The 27,751-nt window shown below is 41.4% G+C and overlaps 1 protein-coding gene across 1 annotated transcript in view; it reads right to left on the bottom strand.

The window, feature by feature from the left end:
• Positions 1-27,751, bottom strand: part of LOC112080648 (SAP30-binding protein) — a 55,239-nt gene that overhangs the window by 21,629 nt on the left and 5,859 nt on the right. The window contains 3 exon segments of the mRNA XM_070442650.1: positions 8,920-8,965; positions 14,362-14,406; positions 14,542-14,660. Coding sequence (XP_070298751.1) covers positions 8,920-8,965; positions 14,362-14,406; positions 14,542-14,660 — 210 coding nt within the window.

Raw genomic sequence — 27,751 nt, 5'->3', positions numbered from 1 at the left:
AATGACTATATTTWGTTTCTGTTRATTGCACTYTTTGTGTTGCACATMTTATTTTGTTCCAGRGAATGCAATTTTGATGTTCTATTATGACTAACTAKATTTYTTTTCAGAATTATTTAAATATCCGACTACAATCCACCAGGATTTACAAAACTAATTTTTGGCTTGTCACCAAAAACACTCAAACTTTTACAGATGCACYATCGAAAGCATCCTGTCGGGCTGTATCACCGCCTGGTACGGCAACTGCTCCGCCCACAACCGTAAGGCTCTCCAGAGGGTGGTGCGGTCTGCACAACGCATCACCGGGGTCAAACTACCTGCCCTCCAGGACACCTACACCACCCGATGTCACAGGAAGGCCAAAAAGATCATCAAGGACAACAACCACCCGAGCCACTGCCTGTTCACCCCGCTATCATCCAGAAGGCGAGGTCAATACAGGTGCATCAAAGCTGGGACTGAGAGACTGAAAAACAGCTTCTATCTCAAGGCCATCAGACTGTTAAACAGCCAGCACTAACATTGTGTGGCTGCTGCCAACATACTGACTCATCTCTAGACACTTAATAATAAAAAATTGTATGTAATAAATGTATCACTAGTCACTTTAAACAATGCCACTTTATATAATGTTTACATACCCTACATTACTCATCTCATATGTATATACTGTATATACTGTATATACCATCTACTGCATCTTGCCTATGCCGTTCGGCCATCGCTCATCCATATGTACATATTCTTATTCATTCCTTTACACTTGTGTGTATAACGTAGTTGTTGTGAAATCGTTAGATATTACTTGTTAGATATTACTGCACCGTCAGAACTAGAAGCACAAGCATTTCGCTACAATTGCATTAACATCTGCTAACCATGTGTATGTGACKAATAAAACTTGATTAGATTTTTTTTTTTAATCCATCAATAATTAGTACAAAATCATTGCACCTGAGAATGACAATTATATTATCCCTTAAAGCTTTTAAGCAATTAACATAATGCGTGCAGTACATTTATTTTAATTTCAGTAGCTAAATAAGGAGGTAGGCATATCAGTTCCAGCTAAAATTTGGATTGGAATTAGTCTCGCAGCAATAGATGTCCGCGGGCAGGTTTCCTGCTTGCTCTTGCGTCAACATTCCATACGGCACGTTTGGAACAAAGCGCCTGGTAGGCTACACAACACCACCGCTGGGAAACGATAGTTTCTCGAAATGTACACAAAAAGATGACTGCTAAGTGGTAGTCCCTGTTCTCCTGCATACTTGTTTTGATTTTGCAAGTTAACGTGGCGGTTTGTTGGAGAGAAGAACGTCAAGGAAAGTTTAGCTAGCTAGCTGGCTAATTTTAGCTAGCTAACTTTAGCTTTCTGGCTTATCCTCCATCGACACGGAAATTGGAACATTTTCATTTTTACCAGTTGTCGCTAGCGAACGTTTTGACATTTTCATATATGTTTAGTTAATGACAGTAAATGTGTGTGTGTGAGAGAGATGTTCACACTAACTTTAGAAAACATTATGTCAACATTGTGTCATGCTAACTGAGTGTGAGTGAGATGGTTGATAAATACACATACAGTGCCTTCAGAGTATTCAGACCCGTTAACTTTTTCCACATTTCGTTACAGTCTTAATCTGAAATTGATTAAATAGTTCCCCCCCTCATCAATCTACACACAATACCCATAATGACAAAGCAAAAACTGGTTTTCTGAAACGTTTGCGACTATTAAAAAATGTAATATCACATTTACATTCAGTACCAGTCAAAAGTTGACACACCTAGTCACTCCATGGTTTTTCTTTATTTTAACTATTTTCTACATTGTAGAATAATAGTGAAAACATCAAAACTATGACATAACACATATGGAATCATGTAGTAACCAAAAAAAGTGTTCAACAAATCCAAATATATCTTATATTTGAGATTCTTCAAAGAAGCCACCCTTTGCCTTGACAGCTTTGCACACGTTTGCCATTCTCTCAACCAATTTCACCTGAAATGCTTCTCCAACAGTCTTGAAGTAGTTCCCACGTATGCTTAGCACTTGTTGGCTGCTTTTCCTCACTCTGCAGTTCAACTCATCCCAAACCATCTCAATTGGGTTGAGGTTGGGTGATTGTGGAGGCCAGGTCATCTGATTCAGCACTCCATCACTCTCCTTGGTCAAATAGCCCTTACACAGCCTGGAGGTGTGTTTTGGGTTCTTGTCCTGTTGAAAAATAAATGATAGTCCCACTAAGCGCAAACCAGATGGGATGGCATATCGCTACAGAATCCTGTGGTAGACATGCTGGTTAAGTGTGCCTTGAATTCTAAATAAATCACTGATAGTGTCACCAGCAAAGCACCTCCTCCATGCTTCACGGTGGGAATCACACATGCAGAGATCATCCGTTCACCCACACCGCGGTTGGAACCAAACATCTAAAATTTGGACTCATCAGACCAAAGGACAGATTTCCACCGGTCTAATGTCCATTGCTCGTGTTTCTTGGCTGAAGCAAGTCACTTCTAATTGGTGTCCTTTAGTAGTGGTTTCTTTGCAGCAATTCAACCACGAAGGCCGGATTCACACATTCTCTACTGAACAGTTGTTCTGAGATGTGTCTGTTACTTGAACTCTGTGAAACATTTGGGATGTAATCTGAGGTGCAGTACTCCAATCAAGTTGTAAAAACATCAATGATGACCAATGGAAACAGGATGCACCGGAGCTCAATTTTGAGTCTTGTAGCAAAGGGTCTAGTTATACCTTATTTACATGTTTTTCTTTGTTAATTAGCAAACATTTTTAAAAACCTGTTTTTGCTTTGTCATTATGGGTTATTGTGTGTAGATTGATGAGGAAAAACATTTATTTAATCCATTTTAGAATAAGGATGTAATATAACAAAATGTAGAAAAGGGGAAGGTGTCTGAATACTTTCCGAATGCACTGTATAGGAAGTGTGTGTGTAACATTTTACACTAGCCTAATTCTTGAAATGTGTACCCCCAATATGGTTGTGAAGATTTTCTTGATTCATCAGGGACCCTTGTATTTGTGTATTAAGATGACAATTGACAATAAGATACATTTAGCCTAATCCTGCTCCCCCTCAACACTCCTTAAGTTACAACTTTTAACTGCCTTGTTCAATGTGATTCTCTTTTTTTGCAGGAATCTTCTAGCTTGGATGGAAGGATGGACGTGTGAACAAAGGGAAGAAGTACAGAAGTTATTCAGTCAGCTGACTAAGAAATGTAAATAGCCTATGTTTTTCTCTATCTATCTCCCTCTCCGTATGTCTGCCTGCCAGATTGCTGAAGGGAAACATAGTCAATGATAGGCTAAGTCTAATTTAGTCATGGTTTATCATGATTTGTCTATGTCTCTACAGTTCCTGAAACATGTCAATGACCTGATGCATAGTCTCTACAGCAGTGCTTGTCCACCCACTCAGTTACCCATTCTGCCAGATCCCAGGGAAAGGAGAGAGCAACACCACCATTCCTTAAATCCATAGTCAAGTTGTGCAAAATGTATTTTTTTCTTCTGTTTGATACTCAATGTGTAATGATTCCTACTAGCCAGCGTTGTAAGAGGTAGGTTTGTACTAGCTATGCTGATGATCATTGATGTTTTTTCTCTGCAACTGGATTCCCCAAGAGACATGCTATTCAGCTGCCCTTGATTGCCTGATCTTACTCATAGCACTTTTTTTCCTATCTAGAACCTAAAAGGGTTCATCGTCTGTCCCCATAGGAGAACCTTTTGAAGAAGCCATTTTGGTTCCATGTAGAATTCCTTTGGTTTCCATGTAGCACCCTTTCCACAGAGGGTTCTACCTGGAACCCAAAATAGTTCTATGGGGACAGCCGAAGAACCCCTTTTTCTAAGTTTAGTGTAAGTAAATCCAATTGAAATAGCACTGTTTCTAAAAGTAAGTTTGTAAAGCAAATAAAACCCTATTTTAACTCGCCTTTTCTTTTCAGGTGCAAAACCCTTGTCCTGATTCAGAAGACACCTCCCTTGGTGAGTCAAGTAAAGTTTCTCCCATTTTTCTCCCTGTTGCTCACTCAGACACGTGTGCAGTTGCAGAGAAGAGGAAGAGATTTGCCAATTACACCCATTTCTAACAATGGGTGTTGCAGGAATGATATGTCTCTTTAATGCCTCTTTACACACACTTTAATTTTTGCAGTTACCTTTGTTGGGGGAACATATTTTTTTAAATGCATCTTTTATTTAACTAGGCAAGTCAGTTAAGAACAAATTCTTATTTACAATGACGGCCAAACCGGACGACGCTGGGGCAATTGTGCGCCGCCCTATGGGACTCCCAATCACAGCCGGTTATTATACAGCCTGGATTCACAAAGTATGTAAGGAGTAAGTTGCTCTTTTTTGAAGACATCTCTACGCTAGTAATACCATGGAAATACTTTGGACATGTTTTTAGCCAGCTGGGTCCACAAAGTTTATTCAGGAATGTCGTTTTCAAGTTCTTTTAACATCTCAAATTGATACATTTGTAATGCACTAATTCTCTTCACTGCAAATCTGACCGGTCACACAACTCTTATGAATAAAATAAAACAATCTGCCTTTATGTACTATGTGTCCCAGTGTTCGTGCATGTAATGTCTGTGGGTGAATGAAACAATTACTGTGTGCAAATTTGGAAAAAATGGTGATGCAGATTTGTTTTATGCTGTTGCTTTATTTATTTTAAATGTAATAATATGTTGCAGATTTAAACTTGAATTGGTGACAATGGAAACAAATAGAAATGTAATGAACAATGTTTTCAATATCCAACTTGATGTTTTCAATATCCAATACTTTTTACAGTAGTCAGGTGTTCATTACCAGGTTATGATGAGGTCCTAACTATGACCAGTAGGCTACATAATTTAGCACATAATATAGTGGTCAGAATTATGACCAGCTGGCCATAACAACCCACTGGGTTAGGTCTAGTTAAAAAAAATGCGAAGAATACATTTCCTTTAACTTTTGTAGCTTATAGTTTCTCCTGGGATTTCACGTGAAGGGGAATAGCAGCCAGGCTTGCGTAAGAAGCTACATATTAGGCCATTCATTAGCAAAAAAATATATATTGTGCAATAAATTTAAAAATGTTATGAAATGGCAGATCTGTGCACTCCAGGCTGCGCTCTACAGTCCTGGACACGTAAAGGTCCACTACTAATTAGGCCTATGTTTTAGACAAGAACATTATTCTACCTAGGCTACAACAACACAGTGCAATGATGAAAGTATTATTATCAAGTGAGTAGCCTACACAATTATTTTCTAGGGCTTTAAACTCTGGTGATATACGTTAACTTGAATAACCCCCATAATTGATTAAGCTTTTTAGGGATGAGAAAATCATCAATACCTAGACTATAACACAATGCAATCATTTTTCTTCTGATGAGTAAAGCATTCTATTCTAGGCGGTAAACTGCAGTGAATGCCATTTCAATAACCGCTAAAAAGCCTTGCGTTTTGAATGCATGTTTCTTTACGAAATAATAAGAATCTAGCCAAGGCCTGATTAGGTAACCATTTGGAGCCGTAATGGGTATTTTATCAACAGTTTACAAGGTCTAGAAAGGCACATTAGCAGTGGCGCACAGGATGTGTTGGCGTTAACTGACAGGCCATCAGAAAATACAGCCTTCTCAGGCACTGTTTGTTACGGATCATCATTCTCCCCAGTCGTCCTATAATTAATGTGGTCACCAATATGCTCTGACATGCCCAATTACTCAGGAAAGCTTAACATGCGCTTCCAACCCTCGGAGGAGCATCGGGCACTTGGAACCAAGAGCGCTTCAATATAAACGCGTATTTGATTGATTGTCAGAGGGACAAAAAAACGCTCCAAACTATATCTCTCGTTACCGTTCTCCACTCTTTTTGTAGTTATTGTTGTAGTGTGAACGCTAATGTTCACTTGATTTTTTTTTTTTTGCGTTATAGTTATCGTCCTTGGTATGGACTGCCCTTTAGTCGGGAGTTATCACACGATAATCCTCAGGTTCTCGTGCCTTATTGCAACAGGTCCCGATAATCATCATACATTTTTTTTTTTTTTTTTACAGATAGGCCTACCTAACAGGCTGACTACACCGCTCACGTCGCGTGCGCGAGTGTTGCAAAATAAATGTAGGAATCTATGTTATTCAATTATTGCACCCACACTGCTCGCGTGCCAACGAGCGTCTGCCTTGCCAAGGGCTAAAATAGAAATCAGTTATATTTCTGACGCAGATCGCGCTGCAAGTCCTGCCTCTCCCATTTCCTCATTGGTTTATAGAAGCAGGTACCCACGTGCCATCTCATCATTGGTTATACCCACGTGGGTGACTGAAAGACGAACGAGGTCAGTGGCGGTAATGCACCTAATTTATGAAAGTTGCCAATCGCAATATACAGTCAAGAGAAGAAAAGGCCTGGAAGGAAGAGAGATGACTATAAACGATTCGGTTGACCGTTTTATGTGTGGATTAATTGGCGGAGTAGAGGACCTTGTACATTTCAGGTAAAATAACAACTCAATGTTTATATCTCAGAACAAATTAGCTAGACAACAACAAGCAAGCTAAATAGGACAAATAAGTGCAAGGTAACTAGCTAAATTGCCATAAAATGTTTAATGCTTTTCGACCAGTCCCCAAATTAATATAATTGGTTCAGAGTTTGTTTTGATATTTTAACCTGCGTGTGGTGATCGCGTTTGGTGTGGGGGGACAAAATAAATGTATGCACGATGGCGCACGCGGGTTTGGGTTCCGAGTAACGCATCAATAATGTATTGTTAGTAAGAGGGATATGCATCTTTCACAGATTTGCGACGGCCATAAAGAGCTCTGGCACGTCATCCTAGTTAACAGCTGGAAAAGAAAGCGCTGATTACAGAAATGTTTGTAGTTGATATGGCCTACTAATTTGCTAAATTAAGGGCTGCAAGCACCATTTGAGCCACGACTTAAGCTACTGAAACAGGTGCGTCTTTTTCATCAATATCACTTCAACGTTTACTCCAGTTTCAACAGGGTATTTGTTATTCCCTTTATAAAATGGGAGCTGAGACACAGTAAAGACAAAAAAAGCTCTGACTCGCTTGTCAAAGATAACAAACGTTTCTAGTTGTGGTCAATCAAACACTCCCTAATTTCTGACCAGAAATTAGTTAGAACTGGGCTAGTAACTAACTACCAAAGAATATCAACAAATGTACACATGCGTCTACAAGCGGCTCTGCTCTGATCTAAAATGCATATCTAGGCTACTCTTCGATCATGGGTGATGGAAGAAAAGCCGCTCCTGCCCTTGAAATAGAACAAGGCTTCTCCGATGCGCTCCTAAGCCTACAACACAATCATCAACTCAGTCGGAGTTAGATTTGGGGGGGTTTTGCACTGAAAGGGTTTTTTATGTTGATTCAATCCTAATTTCCAAAGTTGATAGAAGATTGTATCAGGTTTAAAGCCAGGAAAAACAGTGTACATTTTAGTGAAGTTAAATCGTGTGCGTCTCTGAGCAGGCAATTCTGTTTCGGTTGGTCGCAGACCCCAGGTTGAGTACCCCTGGTATGTCAACGCTTTATGGGTACATAATCACGAATGGACATAGGTGGAATTCGACCAACCCTAGTACTACTAGCTATCTATAGCAGTTAATCGCCTCTTCAACCTCAGGAGGCTGAAGAAATTCAGCTTGTCACCAAAAGCACTCACAAACTTCTACAGATGCACAATCGAGAGCATCCTGTCGGGCTGTATCACCGCCTGGTACGGCAACTGCTCCGCCCACAACCGTAAGGCTCTCCAGAGGGTAGTGAGGTCTGCAGAACGCATCACCGGGGTAAAACTACCTGCCCTCCAGGACACCTACACCACCCGATGTCACAGGAAGGCAAAAAGATCATCAAGGACAACAACCACCCGAGCCACTGCCTGTTCACCCGCTATCATCCAGAAGCGAGGTCAATACAGGTGCATCAAAGCTGGGACTGAGAAGACTGAAAAACAGCTTCTATCTCAAGGCCATCAGACTGTTAAACCAGCCAGCACTAACATTGTGTGGCTGCTGCCAACATACTGACTCAACTCCAGCCACTTTAAAAATGGGAATTGATGGAAATTATGTAAAAATGTACCACTAGCCACTTTAAACAATGCCACTTAATACAATGTTTACATACCTACATTACCCATCTCATATGTATATACTGTACTTCTATATCATCTACTGCATCTTGCCATCTTTTGTAAATACATGTACCACTAGCCATCTTTAAACTATGCCACTTTATGTTTACATACCCTACAGTACTCATCTCATATGTATACCGTACTCTATACCATCTACTGCATCTGCCATGCCGTTCTGTACCACCACTCATTCATATTCTTTATGTACATATTCTTTATCCCTTTACACTTGTGTGTGTGTGTAAGGTAGTGTTTGGAATTGTTAGGTTAGATTACTTGTTGGTTATTACTGCATTGTCGGAACTAGAAGCACAAGCATTTCGCTACACTCGCATTAACATCTGCTAACCATGTGTATGTGACTAATAAAATTTTGATTTGATTTGATTTGATTATTTACACCCCTCAAATGCAACTCTATACCTCGAAGCCAGTTCCACTGCACGTTTTCATTGTTCCCCTCTAATTAGGGACCGATTTAGACCTGGGACACCAGGTGTGTGCAATTAATTATCAGGTAAAACATAAAACCAGCAGGCTCTGGACCTCATAGGCTAAGAGTTGAGTAGCCATGATTAGATCGCAGCATTATAAATGTAACAGTCTGAGCATATAACGGCTGATGGTCGCAATCTACAAATTTCACACAAGTTTGTATTGTGTCTGAAACACGTTTTTCTGTTTGTGTACTCACCGACCAACTCTATGGGTCCTTCCTCTCTGCTTCTGGGATGTCCTGAAAAGAGAGAACACAGAGAAGGGGGGGGGGGGGGGGGGGGGTTGAACGTCAGTCAAAGAACCATGCACGGTCCTGGATGTGAGGGTCAATATGGCCAGGCAGCATAACATAATTACCCCAATTATACCACTCGTTAACAGTTAACTATTAGAATAGGGTAATAGCAGCGGAATGGTCTGCAATAAGATATTAGTTTGTCAGCCATGGTGATGTGACAGGTAGGCTAAAACTGAATGAGGTTTCCTGATTATTTAAACTGATTTATTTTTTTGGGGAAATTTATATAAAAAACAGTCGTTTGGCATAAGATTGCCTTCATGGTATCATGGCAAACATGTGGCTACAGGAGTTTCAGGACATTCTTGTGAAAGCAGGGGCTTGGCAGGAGGTGGGGTGATGTGAGCTGCTTAGAAAATATGGCCTGTCCTCGCCAGAACTGTGGGCATAACACAGGTTCAGCCACAGAAACAGTGCTCCTATTCACTGGCAATGGAACACACACACACACACACACACTGCCACCCAGTCACCTAGCAACTGCATGGACACATCCAAGAATTGTCTTGAAGAGGGCAGAGGGCCAAACTAAGTAGAACAATGGGAGGAGCGAGGAAGGGGAGGAAGGATACAGTGCAGACATGGCTTACCAGAGGTTCTTTTGAACCACTGAATGAATTTCCATTTCACTGTAATGAATGACAGATTGACAGCCTCACGACTCCTTATTGTGAGAGGTATTGATGCGTTTGAACTGTCTGTTCACACAGCTCAGACACCCATACTTACACCACAAGACATGCCATTAGAGTTCTCTTCAGTCCCAAAGTCCAGAACAGAGGCTCGGGAAATCACAATACTACACTGAACAAAAATATAAAACGCAACACGTAAAGTGTGTTGGTCCCATGTTTCATGAGCTGAAATAAAAAAAATCCCCCAAAAATGTTACATARGCACAAAAAGCATATTTCTCTTAATTTATTTAATTTGACGGATTTCCTTATATGAACTGTAACTCAGTAAAATCTTTGAAATTGTTGCATGTTGCGTTTATATTTTTGTTCAGTACACAGAGCCATGAACACATTGAACTCTTCCACATCAGGTAATTCAAGCTAGCACAGTAAAATCTGAGTAAAGAGAAAAAAAAGAAYYAAAAAAAAACACATGGCACAATGTGGACTGTGAAGATGCATCATTTTTGTATATCTTCACAGTRCACCCCACCCTCAGAACATCCTGCAGTTGAAGAAGTGGATGTGAAGGTCCTGGGCTGGCGTGGCTACACGTTGTCTGCGGTTGAGGCCGGTTGGACGTACTGCCAAATTCTCTAAAACAAATGTTGGAGGTGGCTTCTGGTAGAGAAATGAACATTAAATTCTTCGGCAACAGCTCTGGTGGACATTCCTGCAGTCAGCATGCCAATTGCACGCTCCCGCAAAACTTGATATCTGTGGCATTGTGTTGTGTGACAAAAGGGCACATTTTAGAGTAGCTTTTTATTGTCCCCGGCACAAGGTCCACCTGTGTAATGATCATGCTGTTTAATCAGTTTCTTGATATGCCACACCTGTCAGGTGGGTGGATTATCTTGACAAAGGAGAAACAGGGATGTTAAAAAATGTGTGCACAACATTTTAGAGAAATAAGCTTTTTGTGCATATGGAACATTTCTGGGATAATTTATATCAGCTCATGAAACATGGGAACAACACTTTACATGTTCAGTGTAAAACAATACAACAGGGATGTTGTGCATTAAAGAAATGTACAATATTACAACACATTAAAACATGTACGTAGTATGTATTGTAATATAGTACCTTTTATACTGTACATTTGTAATGGTGGAGCATTGTACATTTCTATAATGCACAACGTCCTGTGACTACTTACACAAGCAGTAATGCTACTGACACATAACATAGGCAGTACACTATAGTACATCGTTTCTCAACTTTTACTGTACCAATGACCAGTGAAATATAGTCCTAGTCCTTTTTTAACAAGCTCATGATTTAGACAAATACAACATGTAAAAACACCACTGGAGATACAACTCAACACTATAACTGTGCCTCTTGCCTCTCTGTTGTGCAGCCTGTCTCTGCAACACCACTGCTGTCACTCGGTCTTTAAAATGTGCAGTTTTTGGGAGCGTGCAATTAGCATACTGACTGCAGGAATGTCCACCAGAGCGGTTGCCAGAGAATGTAATGTTCATTTCTTTACTATAAGCAGCCTCTGTCATTTTAGAGAATTTGTCAGTATGTCCAAACGGCCACACAACCGCAGATCACGTGTATGACATCGTGTGGGTGAGCGGTTTGCTGATGTCAATGTTGTGAACAGAGTGCCCCATGGTGGCGGTGGGGTTAAGGTATGGGCAGGCATAAGCTACAGACAACGAACACAATTGCATTATATTGATGGCAATTTGAATGCACAGAGATACCGTGACGAGATCCTGAGGCCCATTGTCGTGCCATTCATCTGCTGCCATCACCTCATGTTTCAGCATAATGCACAGCCCCATGTCGGAAGGATCTGAAAATGTCCCAGTTCTTCCATGGCCTGCATAGTCACCAGACATGTCACCCATTGAGCATGTTTGGGGTGCTCTGTACTGACGTATACAGCAGCTTGTTCCAGTTTCTGCCAATATCCAGCAACGTCACACTGCCATTGAAGAGGAGTGGGACAACATTCCACAGCCTGATCTATGCAAAGGAAATGTGTCGCGATGCATGAGGCTAATGATGGTTACACCAGATACTGACTGGTTATCTGATCCTAGGTATCTGGGACCAATAGATGCATATCTGTATTCCCAGTCATGTGAAATCCATAGATTAGGACTGAATGAATTTAATTCGACTGATTTCCTTACATGAACTATAACTCAGTAAAATCTTTGAAATTGATGCACTTCAAATTTATATTGCTGTTCAGTATATTTGCACTACCGTTCAATAAGTTGGGGGTCYCTTAGAAATTCTTGTTGAAAGAAAAGCACATTTTTTGGTCCATTAAAATAACATCAAATTGATCAGAAATACAGTGTAGACATMGTTAATGTTGTAAATGACTATTGTAGCTGGAAACGGCTGATWTTTAATGGAATATCTACATAGGCGTACAGAGGCCCATTARCAGCAACCATCACTCCTGTGTTCCAATGGCACGTTGTGTTAGCTAATCCAAGTTTATCATTTTAAAAGGCTAATTGATCATTAGAAAAACATTTAGCAATTATGTTAGCACAGCTGAAAACTCTGATCAATTTGATGTTATTTTAATGGACAAAAAAGTTGCTTTTCTTTCAAAAACAAGGACATTTCTAAGTCACCCCAAACTTTTGAACGGTAATGTAGGTACACTATTGTTTTGTTGTGATGTGTTGTCTTGATCCCGGWTGGACCCCAGGGAGAGTAGCGGCTCTCTTGGCAGCAGTTAATGGGGTTCCTAATAAAATACTAAAATACTTTCAGCCAGAGAGAGAATTACAGCAACAGAACAGCGTGGACAAACGGCCATTATTCTGGGTTACTGCGTCTTCACTATGGGCCAAACACAGGTCAAGGGGGTAGAGAGAGGGCAAGAGACACAATCAAACAAACCCCCTCCTCTCAACCCTTACCCCACTCTGTCCCTGACACGATCAAGAGCCAAAATGTGATAACCAGGGCACGGACACATTTGGTGACAACCCCTCCGCCCATCGCGTTCTCACTGAAAAAGGGGAGAGGCCGTGTTGGTTCTATGGTTCTTCCCGTCTGTGGCATTAGCCCAAGCCCACTCCAAGCCATTCAAAAGAAAGCAGGCCACACTGAAAGTATCCCAACATCTCCATTACGTTATATAAATGAATCACCTCTATAAATCCATTSCATTATTACTGTTATATGACACAAAAGTACATCTATAACTCAGATATGGCATTTTAAGTCTTTCTCTATGAAAAAAATAATTATGAAATCCAATCTAATCAAAGCCATTGCATTTTCAGGCCATAAGTGAAAACAGTAGATGGATAAATCATGCCTGTGCAACCAACCAAGCTATTACTCAATAGTTTGGCAAAGAGTTGGAGACGAATTTGAAAGAACTGCTACACGTTTAACTCCCCTAGATTACCAGTAAGCAATGTTTAACTTTCACACGAGAGCTTTCTACTAGATAGCTCTTACAAAAACTAGCCTCGTCTAAACCAACTCTATATGACTAGAAAAAGTATCCCAACGGGGTGGCAGGGTAGCCTAGTGGTTAGAGCGTTGGACTAGTAACCGAAAGGTTGCAAGTTCAAATCCCCGAGCTGACAAGGTACAAATCTGTCATTCTGCCCCTGAACAGGCAGTTAACCCACTGTTCCTAGGCCGTCATTGAAAATAAGAATTTGTTCTTAACTGACRTGCCTAGTTAAATAAAGGTAAAATAAAAAAATGACTAGAAAAAGACATAGGAAAGGGCCTGTTGCACCTCAACGCAGTCGAAACAGAATTAGCATATAGATAACGAGTTCAGCTCTTAGGACAAAGTGGGGGTCAATGGTGTGTCTGACGAGGCATAACTCATAATAAATAGTGGGACTCTGGTGTATAGGGCAGCAGTAGCAAAATATAAACCAAACTCACGAGAGTGGGAGTATAGTAGTAGTAGCCAGTGAAAACACACCCGATTACGGTTTTTGGCAGGTTCTGGATCAGTTTACCGCAACTCTACCTCTCTGACAGACACAAATGCACATAACATCTCACCAGTCCTCCACCTCTCTACCTGACCCCCCCCCCCCCATGTTGTGAAATGCTATAGTTCAGCAGACATATTGCATTCATGGCCTGATCATAGTGTTGCTAATTGTCAGACCCACACAGGATACTATGGCATTATGTGGCCCAAGCCCTGTAATGATTGTTTGTTTGAGCAGCATCAAGCCCTCCTGACCTGCATCAATCACTGTTCCAACTCAAACACTGACTGCTGCACTATCAGGGTGGGGCTGGCTAAGGGTACAACCCTGCTCGTCTGAACCTCAATATTCAAAAAGGTATGCACCTTTAAATGCCACATCTTGATCAAGCTTGTTCTTATTGGTGCGGATTTAACATGATAACTATAATTCAAAGTTTATATGCAAAGGTTTTTCCATCAGTGTGCACAACCAAGSTATACTTAACTTGAAATAATGGATGTTGTTTATGCCGCTCTATACAAGTATCGGTGAATAGACAAAACATTATAGCTCAACACTACCACCTAGTGGCACTACCATCATTTTAACAAAATCCTTGCCTTTCTTTGCACCCCCAGAGACAATATTGGTTAGTCCAATGAACCCCTAACAAACATTTCACAAGTACAAACCATACCAAAACCAGGGGGGGTTKAAATACCTTATAATCATCTGTGTCTCCKCCCTCATCAGACTCTTCCATGTCCTATGAAGACAAGAATGCAAATGGTTAACATCCCTGAGTGACCACACACACTCATACGTGCACCGCTGACAAATACCTCTAGCAGGGTGCTGTGGGAAAGAGACCGACTAAATTGGAAAGATAAAGAGAACTGACCGAGTTACGGGAGCTCTCCCCACTGTCCTCGTCTCCGGATGCCTTGTCGTCGCCATCCTCAATCCGGCTAATGTCGTCCTCTCCGTAGGCAGCAGACACCAGGCCTACTCCATGGCCCTCTGCAGAATGACAGAGCTTGGTTATCAGGTTGGAAACATAGCAGCATTCAGTTGCCGGCTTCCTGACCWAATATCAAGCTGAGATTGGTTAGCCTCTATTCTTTCACATGTTCGTAATGTGTGTGCCTGGTATAACAAGTACCTATAATAAAAACAGTTTTTTTTCAACTTACTTTATTGGTTGGTCATTATGCCAAATAGATATTTTAGAGAAACATATCTACAGGAAAGTAATATTGACCTGTTTTTTCCCCTGGCAATGCCTGTCTGATTTATATCACCTGACACATGTGTAAAACCATGTTAACAGCTGAACGAGCTCAGCAAAGGTTAATCCGGTATCCTTGTGACATCCCTACCCTAAACCCTAACCTGTCGGTGTCGGTGTGTTTGAACCATGTTAGGTCCTTAGTGATGTGGACACAGGAACTTTAAGCTCTTGACCAGCTCCCTACAGCCCTGTGGGGGCGTGCTCGGCCCTCCCTTTCCCGCAGTCCACGATCAGCTCCTTTGTCTTGCTGGCGTTGAGGGAGAGGTTGTTGTCCTGGCACCACACTGCCAGGTCTCTGACCTCCTCCCTATAGGCGGTCTCATCGTCGTCTGTAATCAGGTTTACCACCGCCGTGTTGTCACCAAACTTAATGATGGTGTTGRGCAGCTAAGCAGTCGTGGGTAAACATGGAGTACAGGAGGGGATTAAGCACGTACACCTGAGGGCCCCGTGTTGTGTCAGCGTGGCGGATGTGTTACCTACCCTCACCACCTGGGGGCGGCCTGTCAGGAAGCCCAGGATCCAGTTGCAGAGGGAGGTGTTCAAGCCTAGGGTCCTTAGCTTAGTGATGAGCTTAGAGGGCACTAGGGTGTTGAACGTTGAGCTGTAGTCAATGAACAGCATTATCACATAGGTGTTCCTTTTGTCCAGGTGAGAAAGGGCAGGATGGAGTGCAATARAGATTGCGTCATCTGTGGCTCTATTGGGGCAGTATGCGAATTGGAGTGGGTCCAGGATGATGGTGTTGATGTGAGCCATGACCAGACTTTCAAAGCGTTTCATGGCTACAGATGTGAGTGCTACGGGGCAATAGTCATTTAGACAGCTAACCMTGGCATTCTTGGACACAGGGACTATAGTGGTCTGCTTGAAACATGTAGGTATTACAGACGGTCAGGGATTCCCRGCACTGAAAACGTCTGTATCGGTCCGCCAGTATAGCACTAGTAAAAGCACAGTGCACTACTTTTGTGAACAAATTTAAAGTAAATGTAGTTGAGTGTTTACCAGCATTTGTAATTTGACTCTGATCATTTTAAGTACAAAACAGTTAATCTGATAATACTTCTGTAATARAAATATAGTTGATTAATATGTTTTCCAGTTTCTTGAAATACTTTGCAAATGGAACTTATTTCTATGTGAAAACTGAAATGGTCTATTCATTCCTTWTTCTATTTTAGTAGATGCTCTTATGCAGAGCAACTTACAGTAGTGAGCGCATAACTTTTCATACTGGTCCCCAGTGGGAATCYAACCCACAACCCTAGCATTGCAAGCACCATTCTCTACCAACTGAGCCACATCGTCACATCACAAATCASGTGATGTATCAATGTACTCAATTACTGTATTGTGCATTGTGTTTCTTCATGGTGATGGCAAATCTACAGTTAAACCTAGATGACAATACAGTAACGTTACGTTAGCCTTATTCTACAATGTAATAAATAAATACAAAATCCTTAATCTATACGCAATACCCCATAATAACAAAGCGAAAACAGGTTGACATGTTTGCAAATGTATTAAAAGTTTTTTTTTAAACAAATACCTTTACATAAGTATTCAGACCCTTTGCTATGAGACTCAAAATTGAGCTCAAGTGCATCCTGTTTCCATTGAACATCAATGTTTCTACAACTTGATTACAGTCCACCTGTGGTAAATTCAACTGATTGGACATTTGGAACCACCAAGACTGAGCAATCTGGGGAGAAGGACCTTGGTCAGGGAGGTGACCAAGAACCCGATGTTCACTGACAGAGCTCCAGAGTTCCTCTGAGGAGATGGGAGAACCTTCAAGAAGGACAACCATCTCTGCAGCACTCCACCCATTAGGCCTTTATGGTAGTGGCCAGACAGAAGACACTCCTTAGTTAAAGMCGCGACAGCCCGCTTGGAGTTTGCCAAAAGACACCTAAAGGACTCTCAGACCATGAGAAACAAGAGTCGCTGGTCTGATGAAACCATCTCTGGAGAGACCTGAAAGTAGCTGTGCAGCAACACTCCTCATCCAACCTGACAGAACTTGAGAGGATCTGTAGAGAAGAAATGGGAGAAACTCCCCAAATACAGGCGTGACAAGCTTGTAGCGTCATACCCAAGCAGAATCGAGGCTGTAATKGCTGCCAACAGTGCTTCAACAAAGTACTGAGTAAAGGGTCAGAATACTGATGTAGATAATCCATTTCTGTGAGTCATTATGGGTTAGTGTGTGTAGATTGACGAGGGGAAAAAATGTCATCAATTTTAGAGTAAGGCTGTAATGTAACACAAATGTGGAAAAAGTCATGGGGTCTAAATACTTTCCAAACGCACTGTACATTAAATGGTTTGTAAGGATGGTAAATAAATACTGAACAAAAAGTAGTTTTCCATGTTATTTGATCAAGAAGAATATTACATTTGATGTGGATGTTGTGTCTTTGCCCATAACTTTGCACCTTTTGATGTAAATGTTTGAGAACAGGTTTTTTGTTCGTTCTTTCTGGATTCCATTAAAATGACAAATCGCAGAGAATGGGACAGGGCAACAACTCTTACAATTCCAACTATTGAATCCTGCAAGACACTGTTCTTCATTATAGAACTATCTGTTTTGCCTAAGTGGAGATGATGAATTTATTTTTTCCCACACTCACTTTCAGCATTTGTCAATTTCCACACTGTGCCATGCAGCATATGGGCAAAAAAAATCTAGGCCTAGTTAATTGAACTGTTGGAGTCATGGAAATATGATAATTTTTCAAATGTTATACAGTGATCCCTCGCCACTTCGCGGTTCACTTATCGCGGATTCGCTATTTCGCGGATTTTCATAATGCATTTTTTTTTTTTTTTTGGTGCATTGTGCTCTGCATTCTGATTCGCTAAAAACTCACTCCCGCTTCTTGTATCAAAACATGCTACGAATTGTGCTATCATTTTGTCGTCTCGTGCAGTTATGTGTACGTACATAAAACAGCTTGGCAAATTTACATTAWGTTGGCCAAATTATCTTGTAATTTCGAACATCTCCTAAACCCATAATGTCGACGAAACGGCCTACACGTGAGTCACTGTATTTGTATACATGTAATAGTTGCTAATTGTAAAAAAAAAAAAAAAAATCTATTTCGCGGATTTCACTTATCGCGGGTCATTTTCGGAACGTAACCCCCGCGATAAACGAGGGATTACTGTAGTTGGAACATAGTGGGCAGCAACTTGAATACATTGTTGTTTGACATGACAACAAATTAATAAGCCAGTGAGAAATGATTGACAGGGTAAGAACCAAAGTTTGTCAGTGTTTCCAGGTGACCCTAATTAGATGTTGCATTACATATTTTCATACTTCATGTAGCTAGCTAGCCAGCCAGCCAACATATTCATGCTTTGCCTATTCCTCTCTGATAAGATGTTGCACAAACATGCATACCTTGGCCTACACCAGCACTGGTACCAGGCAGTATTAGCTAACTATATACGTTTGCTCTGACTCTTAGTACATTTAGCAAGCTAGCTAGCCTGCTAACTTGCGATTAGCATTAGCGGCGAACAAATTATTTTAGCAACACCTTGCTAAGGAAAGACAAACTAGCAACCAGTAGTTTGCAGACCGTAAGATACAGAAACAAAGTGTAATTATAGAACTCTTGTGGAAAGCAGCATGTCACCAACATTCTTGCATCCATCTGACCATTTGGAGTGAACGGCAAAGAAGTGCTCCTGACTCAGTGGACGCGCAACTGCTCTCTCCTTGAGTGACAGGGCTTATTGTGGTTAGCAGCATGCAGCAGCAAGAGTGGGAGAGAGATGACTCAAGAAGCAAACTATAAAAACTGACATTATATGCACTGGAGATGCGTATCACATTTAACAAATCAAACATTGAAACACCATTATAGAAGGTCAGGTAAAAACTCAAATCGGTCCGTGCATCAATACCGGTATATAGTAAAATCGGTATACCGCCCAGCCCTGGTCAGGGAGAGATTTAAAATATCAGTAAAGACACTTGCCAGCTGGTCTGCGCATGCTATTTAGCTCATCTGGTAGGCTTGCAGCTGGCTTTCCCTTTGTAACATGCCAACAACAAACACTGACACCACAAAAGTATAACTGAACAAATTATGAAAGAGGAGCATTAGAATTTTGAATTCTGAAAAGTGGAGTGCGGACGAGGTGAAAAAATTGTTGTATATCAACAATGACAAGCCACCGGGGTCTGACAACTTGGATGGAAAATTACTGAGGATAATAATGGACGATATTGCCACTCCTATTTACCATATCTTCTAAGCCTACAATGAACTGTGTGCCCTAAGGCCTGGAGAGAAGCAAGTCATTCCGCTATCCAAGAATAGTAAAGCCCCCCTTACTGGTTCAAATAGCCGACCAAATCAACCTGTTACCAACCTGTAGTAAACTTTTGGAAAAATTGTGTTTGACCAGATACAATGCTATATTACATTAAACAAATTGAGACTTTCAGCACGCATATACGAAAGAACATTCAAGGCACTTACACAAATAACTGACGATTGGTTGACAGAAATTGACAATAAAAAAGATTGTGGGGGCTGTTTTGTTAGACCTCAGTGCAGCTTTTGACATCATCGATCATAGTCTGTTGCTGGGTTACCTGTCGAACAGAACACAGAGGGTGTTCTTTAATGGAATCCTGTCTAACATAATCCAGGTAGAATCAGGAATTCCCCAGGGCAGCTGTCTAGGCGACTTTTTCAATCTTTATTAACAGCTACTACAGCGAGTGAAATGACTTCACTTAAAGAGCTGCAGTTTCAGAATGGGTGGCAAGACATAAATTGGTCCTAAACATTTCAAAAACGAAAAAGTATTTGGGACAATTCATTGGCTAAACCCTAGTTCTCAACTAAATCATGTAAGGAGTAATGTGGAAATTGAGCAAGTTGAGGTGACTAAACAGCTTGGAGTAACCCTGGGTTGATGCAACAGTAGCTAAAAATGGGGAGAAATCTGTCCATAATAAAGCGCTGCTCATCCTACTTACCAACATCAACAAGGCATGCCCTACAGGCCCTAGTTATGTCACACGTGGACTACTGTCAAGTCATGTGGTCAGGTGCCACAAAGAGGGACTTTGGGAAAATTGTAATTTTTCTAAAATAGGGCAGCAAGACTGGCCCTTAAATGTACACAGAGAGCTTACATTAATAATATGCATGTCAATATCTCATGACTCAAAGTAGAGGATAGATTGACTTCATCACTACTTGGTTTTGTAAGAAGTATTGACATGCTGAATGCACCGTTTAAACTATCAGCACACAGTTCGGACACCCATGCATACCCCACAAGACATGCCACCAGAGGTCTCTTCACAGTGCTAAATGGAGCCATGGCTACATGAAACTATTCCATATCAGGTAACTGATGCAAGCAGTAGAATCAGATTTAAAAAACAAAAATACACCTTAGGGAACAGCAGGGACTGTGATGGGACACAAACACACACGGATTTTGTATTGCAGATACATTCATAGTATTCAGACCCCTTGACTTTTTCCACATTGTTACGTTACAGCCGTATTCTAAAATGGATTAAATAGTTCCATAACTGTTGGAATTTGCTAAATTTATTATAAATAAACTGAAATATCAAATTTACATAAGTATTCAGATCTTTTCCTCTGTACTTTGTTGAAGCACTGAGTCTTCTTGGGTATGACGCTACAAGCTTGGCACAACTGTATTTGGGGAGTTTCTCGCATTCTTCTCAGCAGATCCTTTCGAGCTCTATCAGGTTGGATGGGGAGCGTCGCTGCACAGCTATTTTCAGGTCTCTCCAGAGATGTTCGATCGGGTTTAAGTCCAGGCTCTGGCTGGGCCACTCAAGGATTTTCAGAGACTTGTCCTGAAGCCACTACTGCATTGTCTCGGCTGTGGGCTTAGGGTTGTTGTCCTGTTGGAAGGTGAACCTTCTCCCCAGTCTGAGGTCATGAGCACTCCGGAGCAGGTTTTCATCAAGTATCTCTTTGTACTTTGCTCAGTTCATCTTTCTCTTCATCCTGACAAGACTCCCAGTCCCTGCAGCTGAAAACATCCCCACAGCATGATGCTGCCACCACAAAGCTTCACCGTAGGGATGGTTCCAGGTTTCCTCCAGATGTGACACTTGGCATTCAGGACAAAGAGTTCAATCTTGGTTTCATCAGACCAGATAATCTTGTTTCTCATGGTCTGAGAGTCTTTGGGTGCCTTTTGCCAAACTCCAAGTGGGCTGTCAAATCAAATCACATTTTATTTGTCACATACACATGGTTAGCAGATGTTAATGCGAGTGTAGCGAAATGCTTGTGCTTCTAGTTCCGACAATGCAGTAATAACCAACGAGTAATCTAACCTAACAATTCCACAACTACTACCTTATACACACACAAGTGTAAAGGGATAAAGAATATGTACATAAAGATATATAAATGAGTGATGGTACAGAACGGCATAGGCAAGATGCAGTAGATGGTATAGAGTACAGTATATACATATGAGATGAGTAATGTAGGGTATATAAACATAAAGTGACATAGTTTAAAGTGGCTAGTGATACATGTATTACATAAAGATGGCAAGATGCAGTAGATGATATAGAGTACAGTATATACATATGAGATGAGTAATGTAGGGTATGTAAACATTATATTAAGTGGCATTGTTTAAAGTGGCTAGTGATACATTTTTACATACATTTCCATCAATTCCCATTATTAAAGTGGCTGGAGTTGAGTCAGTATGTTGGCAGCGGCCASTAAATGTTAGTGGTGGCTGTTTAACAGTCTGATGGCCTTGAGATAGAAGCTGTTTTTCAGTCTCTCGGTCCCTGCTTTGATGCACCTGTACTGACCTCGCCTTCTGGATGATAGCGGGGTGAACAGGCAGTGGCTTGGGTGGTTGTTGTCCTTGATGATCTTTATGGCCTTCCTGTGACATCGGGTGGTGTAGGTGTCCTGGAGGGCAGGTAGTTTGCCCCRGGTGATGCGTTSTGCAGAKCTCACTACCCTCTGGAGAGCCTTACGGTTGTGGGCGGAGCAGTTGCCGTACCAGGCGGTGATACAGCCCGACAGGATGCTCTCGATRGTGCATCTGTAGAAGTTTGTGAGTGCTTTTGGTGACAAGCCGAATTTCTTCAGCCTCCTGAGGTTGAAGAGGCGCTGCTGCGCCTTCTTCACAACGCTGTCTGTGTGGGTGGACTAATTCAGTTTGTCCGTGAGGTGTACACTGAGGAACTTAAAACTTACTACCCTCTCCACTACTGTCCCGTCGATGTGGATAGGGGTGTGCTCCCTCTGCTGTTTCCTGAAGTCCACAATCATCTCCTTTGTTTTGTTGACGTTGAGTGTGAGGTTATTTTCCTGACACCACACTCCGAGGGCCCTCACCTCCTCCCTGTAGGCCGTCTCGTCGTTGTTGGTAATCAAGCCTACTACTGTAGTGTCGTCCGCAAACTTGATGATTGAGTTGGAGGCGTGCATGGCCACGCAGTCGTGCCTATTAATGAGGAGTGGCTTCTTTCTGGCCACTCTACCACAAAGGCCTAATTGGTGGAGTGCTGCAGAGATGGTTGTCCTTCTGGAAGGTTCTCCCATCTCCACAGAGGAACTCCAGAGCTCTGTCAGAGTGACCTCCATGACCAAGGTCCTTCTCCCCCGATTTCTCAGTTTGGCTGGGCGACCAGCTCTAGGAAGAGTCTTGGTCGTTCCAAACTTCTTCCATTTACGAATGATGGAGGCCACTGTGTTCTTGGGTACCTTCAATGCTACAGAAATGTTTTGGTACTTTTCCCCATATCTGTGCCTTGACAAAATCCTGAGCTCAAGTTCGAGTCTCATAGCAAAGGGGGTGAATACTTATGTAAATAAGGCATTTTTTTATTTTATTTTTATTACATTTGCAAACATTTCTAAAAATCTGTTTTCACTTTGTCCTTATGGGGTATTGTGTGTAGATTTAGAGGGGGGAAAAGAATTGTATCCATTATAGAATAATGCTTTAATGTAACTAAATGTGAAAAAAGGGAAAGGGTCTGCATACTTTCCAAATTCACTGTATGTGGTAGTAGAGTAGTGGCCTGAGAGCACACACTTAATGTGCTGTGAAAAGTGTTATGAAATGTAATATTTGTTATTGTATATAACTGCCTTAATGTTGCTGGACCCCAGGAAGAGTAGCTGTTGCCTTGGCTTACAGTTTGGTACCTTCAACACATCAATACCTCACACAAAGACCAATAGTGATGCAGTCAATCTCTTCCCAACTTTGAACCAGGAGACTGACACTTTTCCTCCGTCTACATTTAAGTGTGAAACGTGCTGCTTTGTTCTGGACCAACTGCAATGTATTGTCAGAAGTTATTTATAAAAACATTTAATTTAAAATGTGTCCTTAAATTGCCTCACTGTTGGCAACCGGTTTATAAAAGCAATAAGGCACCTCGGGGGTTTGTGGCATAAGGCCTATATACCATGGCTAAGGGCTGTATCCAGGCACTCCGCGTTGTGCATAAGAACAACCCTTAGCCGTGCTATTTTGGCCATATACCACACCCCCCTGGGCCTTAATGCTTAAGAACACCATTCCTGGGAGCTGAAAATATCCCAGTTCTTCCCGAGCATGCATACTCAGACATGTCAACATTGTCAATCCAGAGCATCCCAAACATGCTCAGAGTGCTCCAGTTCCCGCCAATATCCAGCAACTTTGCACAGCCATTGAAGAGGAGTGGGACAACATTCCCCAGGCCACAATCAACAGCCTGATCAACTCTATGTGAAGGAAATGTGTCATGCTGCATGAGGCAAATGTTTGTCACACCAGATACTGACTGGTTCTGATCCACACCCCTACTTGAAAAAAAAGGTATATGTGACCAACAGATACATATCAGTATTCCCAGTCATGTGAAAACAATAGATTAGGGCCTAATACATTTATTTAAATTGACCGATTTCCTTATGAACTATAACTCAGTAAAATCTTTGAAATTGTTGCATTTATATTTGTGTTCAGTGTAGTATGGTCTACAGCGTATCATAAGGTATTCTAACTCAGGTGAGCAGAACCTCGAGACCACCTTAATATTAGAGATCGCACACCACCTGTTAACACAGAGATTCCCTCGTCCTTGTTCAGCCACTCAGTTCTTCAGATCACGTAGCTAGCTCGTCCAGTTTATTCTCCAGTGATTGCACGTTTGACAAGAGAACAGAGGGTAGAGGCGTTTTATCCACTCGTCGACGTAGTCTCGTCAGCAAGTTTCAATATTGCATGCGCCAGGTGATGGACAAACTAACAGTGAGAGCCATGCACAAAAACAGACGTTTTGAAAACTCTGTTTAACAATAACCGGTCAATATTTTGCCTAAAATTTCCAGCGGCATAAGGACAAACATAGCGGACAACCGGTACAGTCAGTTTAGATATATAGATAAGTATACCTTCAAATTAGCATTTATTCAACATTCTGACTTGTAAAGCTGCCGCCATAGAATTAGGAATTTGAATACTACAATGGTCATTAACCCAATAATGGTCAGACATGTTGGTCAGGGAGTTTGTCAACAATGCCTAAAATGAACACCCGCCAAATGAGCATAGATTTTGGAATTGCCGTGTAAGATGTCTATTTCACCAGCCATGTTGGTGGGTGGTCAGGGTACCACAGTGCAAGCATTTCACTTGCATTTGCAAGTGAAATGTCATGTACACATTTATGGAAAAATAAATTCTGCACTAGTTTGCGTTACTGTATTTTTCTTTCATAGCTTATTAAAACAAAAAACATTTTTTTAAATATAATATATATATATATTAGTTGAAGTCAGAAGTTTACATACACCTTAGCCAAATACATTTAAACTCAGTTTTTCACAATTCCTGACAATTAATCCTAGTAAAAATTCCCTGTCTTAGGTCAGTTAGGATCACCACTTTATTTTAAGAATATAAAATGTCAGAATAATAGAAAGAATGATTTATTTCAGCTTTAATTTCCTTCATCACATTCCCAGTAGGTCAGAAGTTTACGTACACTCAATTAGTATTTGGTAGCATTGCATTTAAATTGTTTAACTTGGGTCAAACGTTTTGGGTAGCCTTCCACAAGCTTCCCACAATAAGTTGGGTGAATTTTGGCCCATTCCTCCTGACAGAGCTGGTGTAACTGAGTCAGGTTTGTAGGCCTCCTTGCTCGCACACHCTTTTTCAGTTCTGCCCACAAATTTTCTATBGGATTGAGGTCAGGGCTTTGTGATGGCCACTCCAATACCTTGACTTTGTTGTCRTTAAGCCATTTTGCRACAACTTTGGAAGTATGCTTGGGGTCATTGTCCATTTGGAAGACCCATTTGCGACCAAGCTTTAACTTCCTGACTGATGTCTTGAGGTGTTGCTTCAATATAACCACATCATTTTCCTCCCTCATGATGCCATCTATTTTGTGAAGTGCACCAGTCCCTCCTGCAGCAAAGCACCCCCACAACATGATGCTGCCACCCCTGTGCTTCACGGTTTGGATGGTGTTCTTTGGCTTGCAAGCCTCCCCCTTTTCCTCCAAACATAATGGTCATTATGGCCAAACAGTTCCATTTTTGTTTCATCAGACCAGAGGACATTACTCCAAAATGTACGATCTTTGTCCCCATGTGCAGTTGCAAACCGTAGTCTGGCTTTTTTATGGTGGTTTTGGAGCAGTGGCTTCTTCCTTGCTGAGCAGCCTTTCAGGTTATGTCGATATAGGACTCGTTTTACTGTGGATATAGATACTTTTTGTACCCGTTTCCTCCAGAATCTTCACACGGTCCTTTGCTGTTGTTCTGGGATTGATTTGCACTTTTCGCACCAAAGTACGTTCATCTCTGGGAGACAGAACGCGTCTCCTTCCTGAGCGGTATGACGGCTGCATGGTCCCATGGTGTTTATACTTGCGTACTATTGTTTGTACAGATGAATGTGGTACCTTCAGGCGTTTGGAAATTGTTCCCAAGGATGAACCAGACTTGTGGAGGTCTACAATTATTTTTCTGGGGTCTGGGCTGATTTATTTTGATTTTCCCATGATGTCAAGCAGAGGCACTGAGTTTGAAGGTAGGCCTTGAAATACATCCACAGGTACACCTCCAATTGACTCAAATTATGTTAATTAGCCCATCAGAAGCTTCGAAAGCCATAACATGTTTTCTGGATTTTTCCAAGCTGTTGAAAGGCACAATCAACTTAGTGTATGTAAACTTCTGACACACTGGAATTGTGATACAGTGAATTATAAGTGAAATAATCTGTCTGTAAACAATTGTTGGAAAAATTAATTGTGTCATGCACAAAGTAGATGTCCTAACCGACTTGCCAAAACTATAGGTTGTTAACAAGAAATTTGTGGAGTGGTCGAAAAACAAGTTTTAATTACGCCAACCTAAGTGTATGTAAACTTCCGACTTCAACTGTATATACACACACACACACACACTAGGGGTGAAACGGTTCACAAAACTCACGGTACGGTACAGTGGTGTCACGGCTCGGTACGGTTTCAATACATCGACAAAATAAATGCCTGAGAAATATGTCATTTGTATTTAGATTTTCCCTTTATTATAATAGTAAACATGGGTAGCTCGAATTCCCAGGAGCAGATGGAAACAAAGGGACAACAAAAAACAGCAGTGCCTGCCTTACAACATGAAATAAAATATTCATGTAAAACAGAACTTCAACAAGAGTGCATACTGTAGTCCAGCAGTATATCAAAATTAAGTCGCATGGCAGTACCTTGAACAAAACCACTTGAGACTGGTTACTTGGCACAGCCAGGTAGCGCCTTGCTAACATGGCAACATGAGGGTATATTAACTCTTTGGTCTTCCACCATGTAAGTGGATCAGCATCCAGGGGAATACAGTCCAGTTCCCTGTAGGTCACCTCCTATGACCTTTGACTTGGTTCCCTGCTCCTGGGTCGTGAACAACTCCCCAAAAAGCTCAGCCATGCCAGACTTCTTTTCTGGTGGAGAACCCCTATCGTCTGTCGTCTCTGGAGAGGGATTGGCTCCTCTGGTATCTGTGGCTTGACCCTGCAGAATTAAATTAGATGATACTTGCTACCTCTGAAGTGGCTTTAAAAATATGATTTGTTAGAAATATATATCAGACACTATGACAATTTTTACTTTATAATTGTTAAATCACTAATTAATAAAACAATGTCACATTAACAAAATAAAAACAATACCTGTATATTGGTCACAAGCTCTGCTGTGAAGTCATTGTAGACTCTCTGACGAGCAGCAGCATCCAGGTGCAGCAGAGACTTGAACCGGGGGTCCAAAGCGGTGCTCTTGCGTAACAAGTCTTGGACACCAGGGTCAGCATATCTAGGCTCCAGGTTAACTCTGATAGCAGTCTTCTTGACATCCCTTACTGCCGGTTCATCTTCATCAGATGCCACCATTGATTTCAGCATCATTGTTTTCAGTGCAGTTCAGTGTTGACTGTTTTGAGAGATTAGCACACTTTCCTCTGCACTCTTACATCATTTTCAGACAAAGTCCCAATATCTTTGACATTCTTCCTGACAGCTTGATCAGTCAGTGTAGAATACACCACAACTTTCTGCTCAAGGTTTCTCTCAACCATGTCATGGCTTGAATTCCATCTAGTAGGGACATCTTGGATTAGTTTGTGGTTTGGCAGCTCCAGCATCTCCTGTTTGACAATAAGGTTGATGAAATCCGAGCACGGGTAGCATTCCAGAGAGACATCAGGGATTGCAACGTGCTCTGCTTCACGGAAACATGGCTAAC

This window comes from Salvelinus sp. IW2-2015, unplaced genomic scaffold (assembly GCF_002910315.2).
Source record: "Salvelinus sp. IW2-2015 unplaced genomic scaffold, ASM291031v2 Un_scaffold16406, whole genome shotgun sequence".
NCBI classification, from domain to species: Eukaryota; Metazoa; Chordata; class Actinopteri; order Salmoniformes; family Salmonidae; genus Salvelinus; species Salvelinus sp. IW2-2015.
This window is presented reverse-complemented; position numbering and strand designations above follow the sequence as displayed.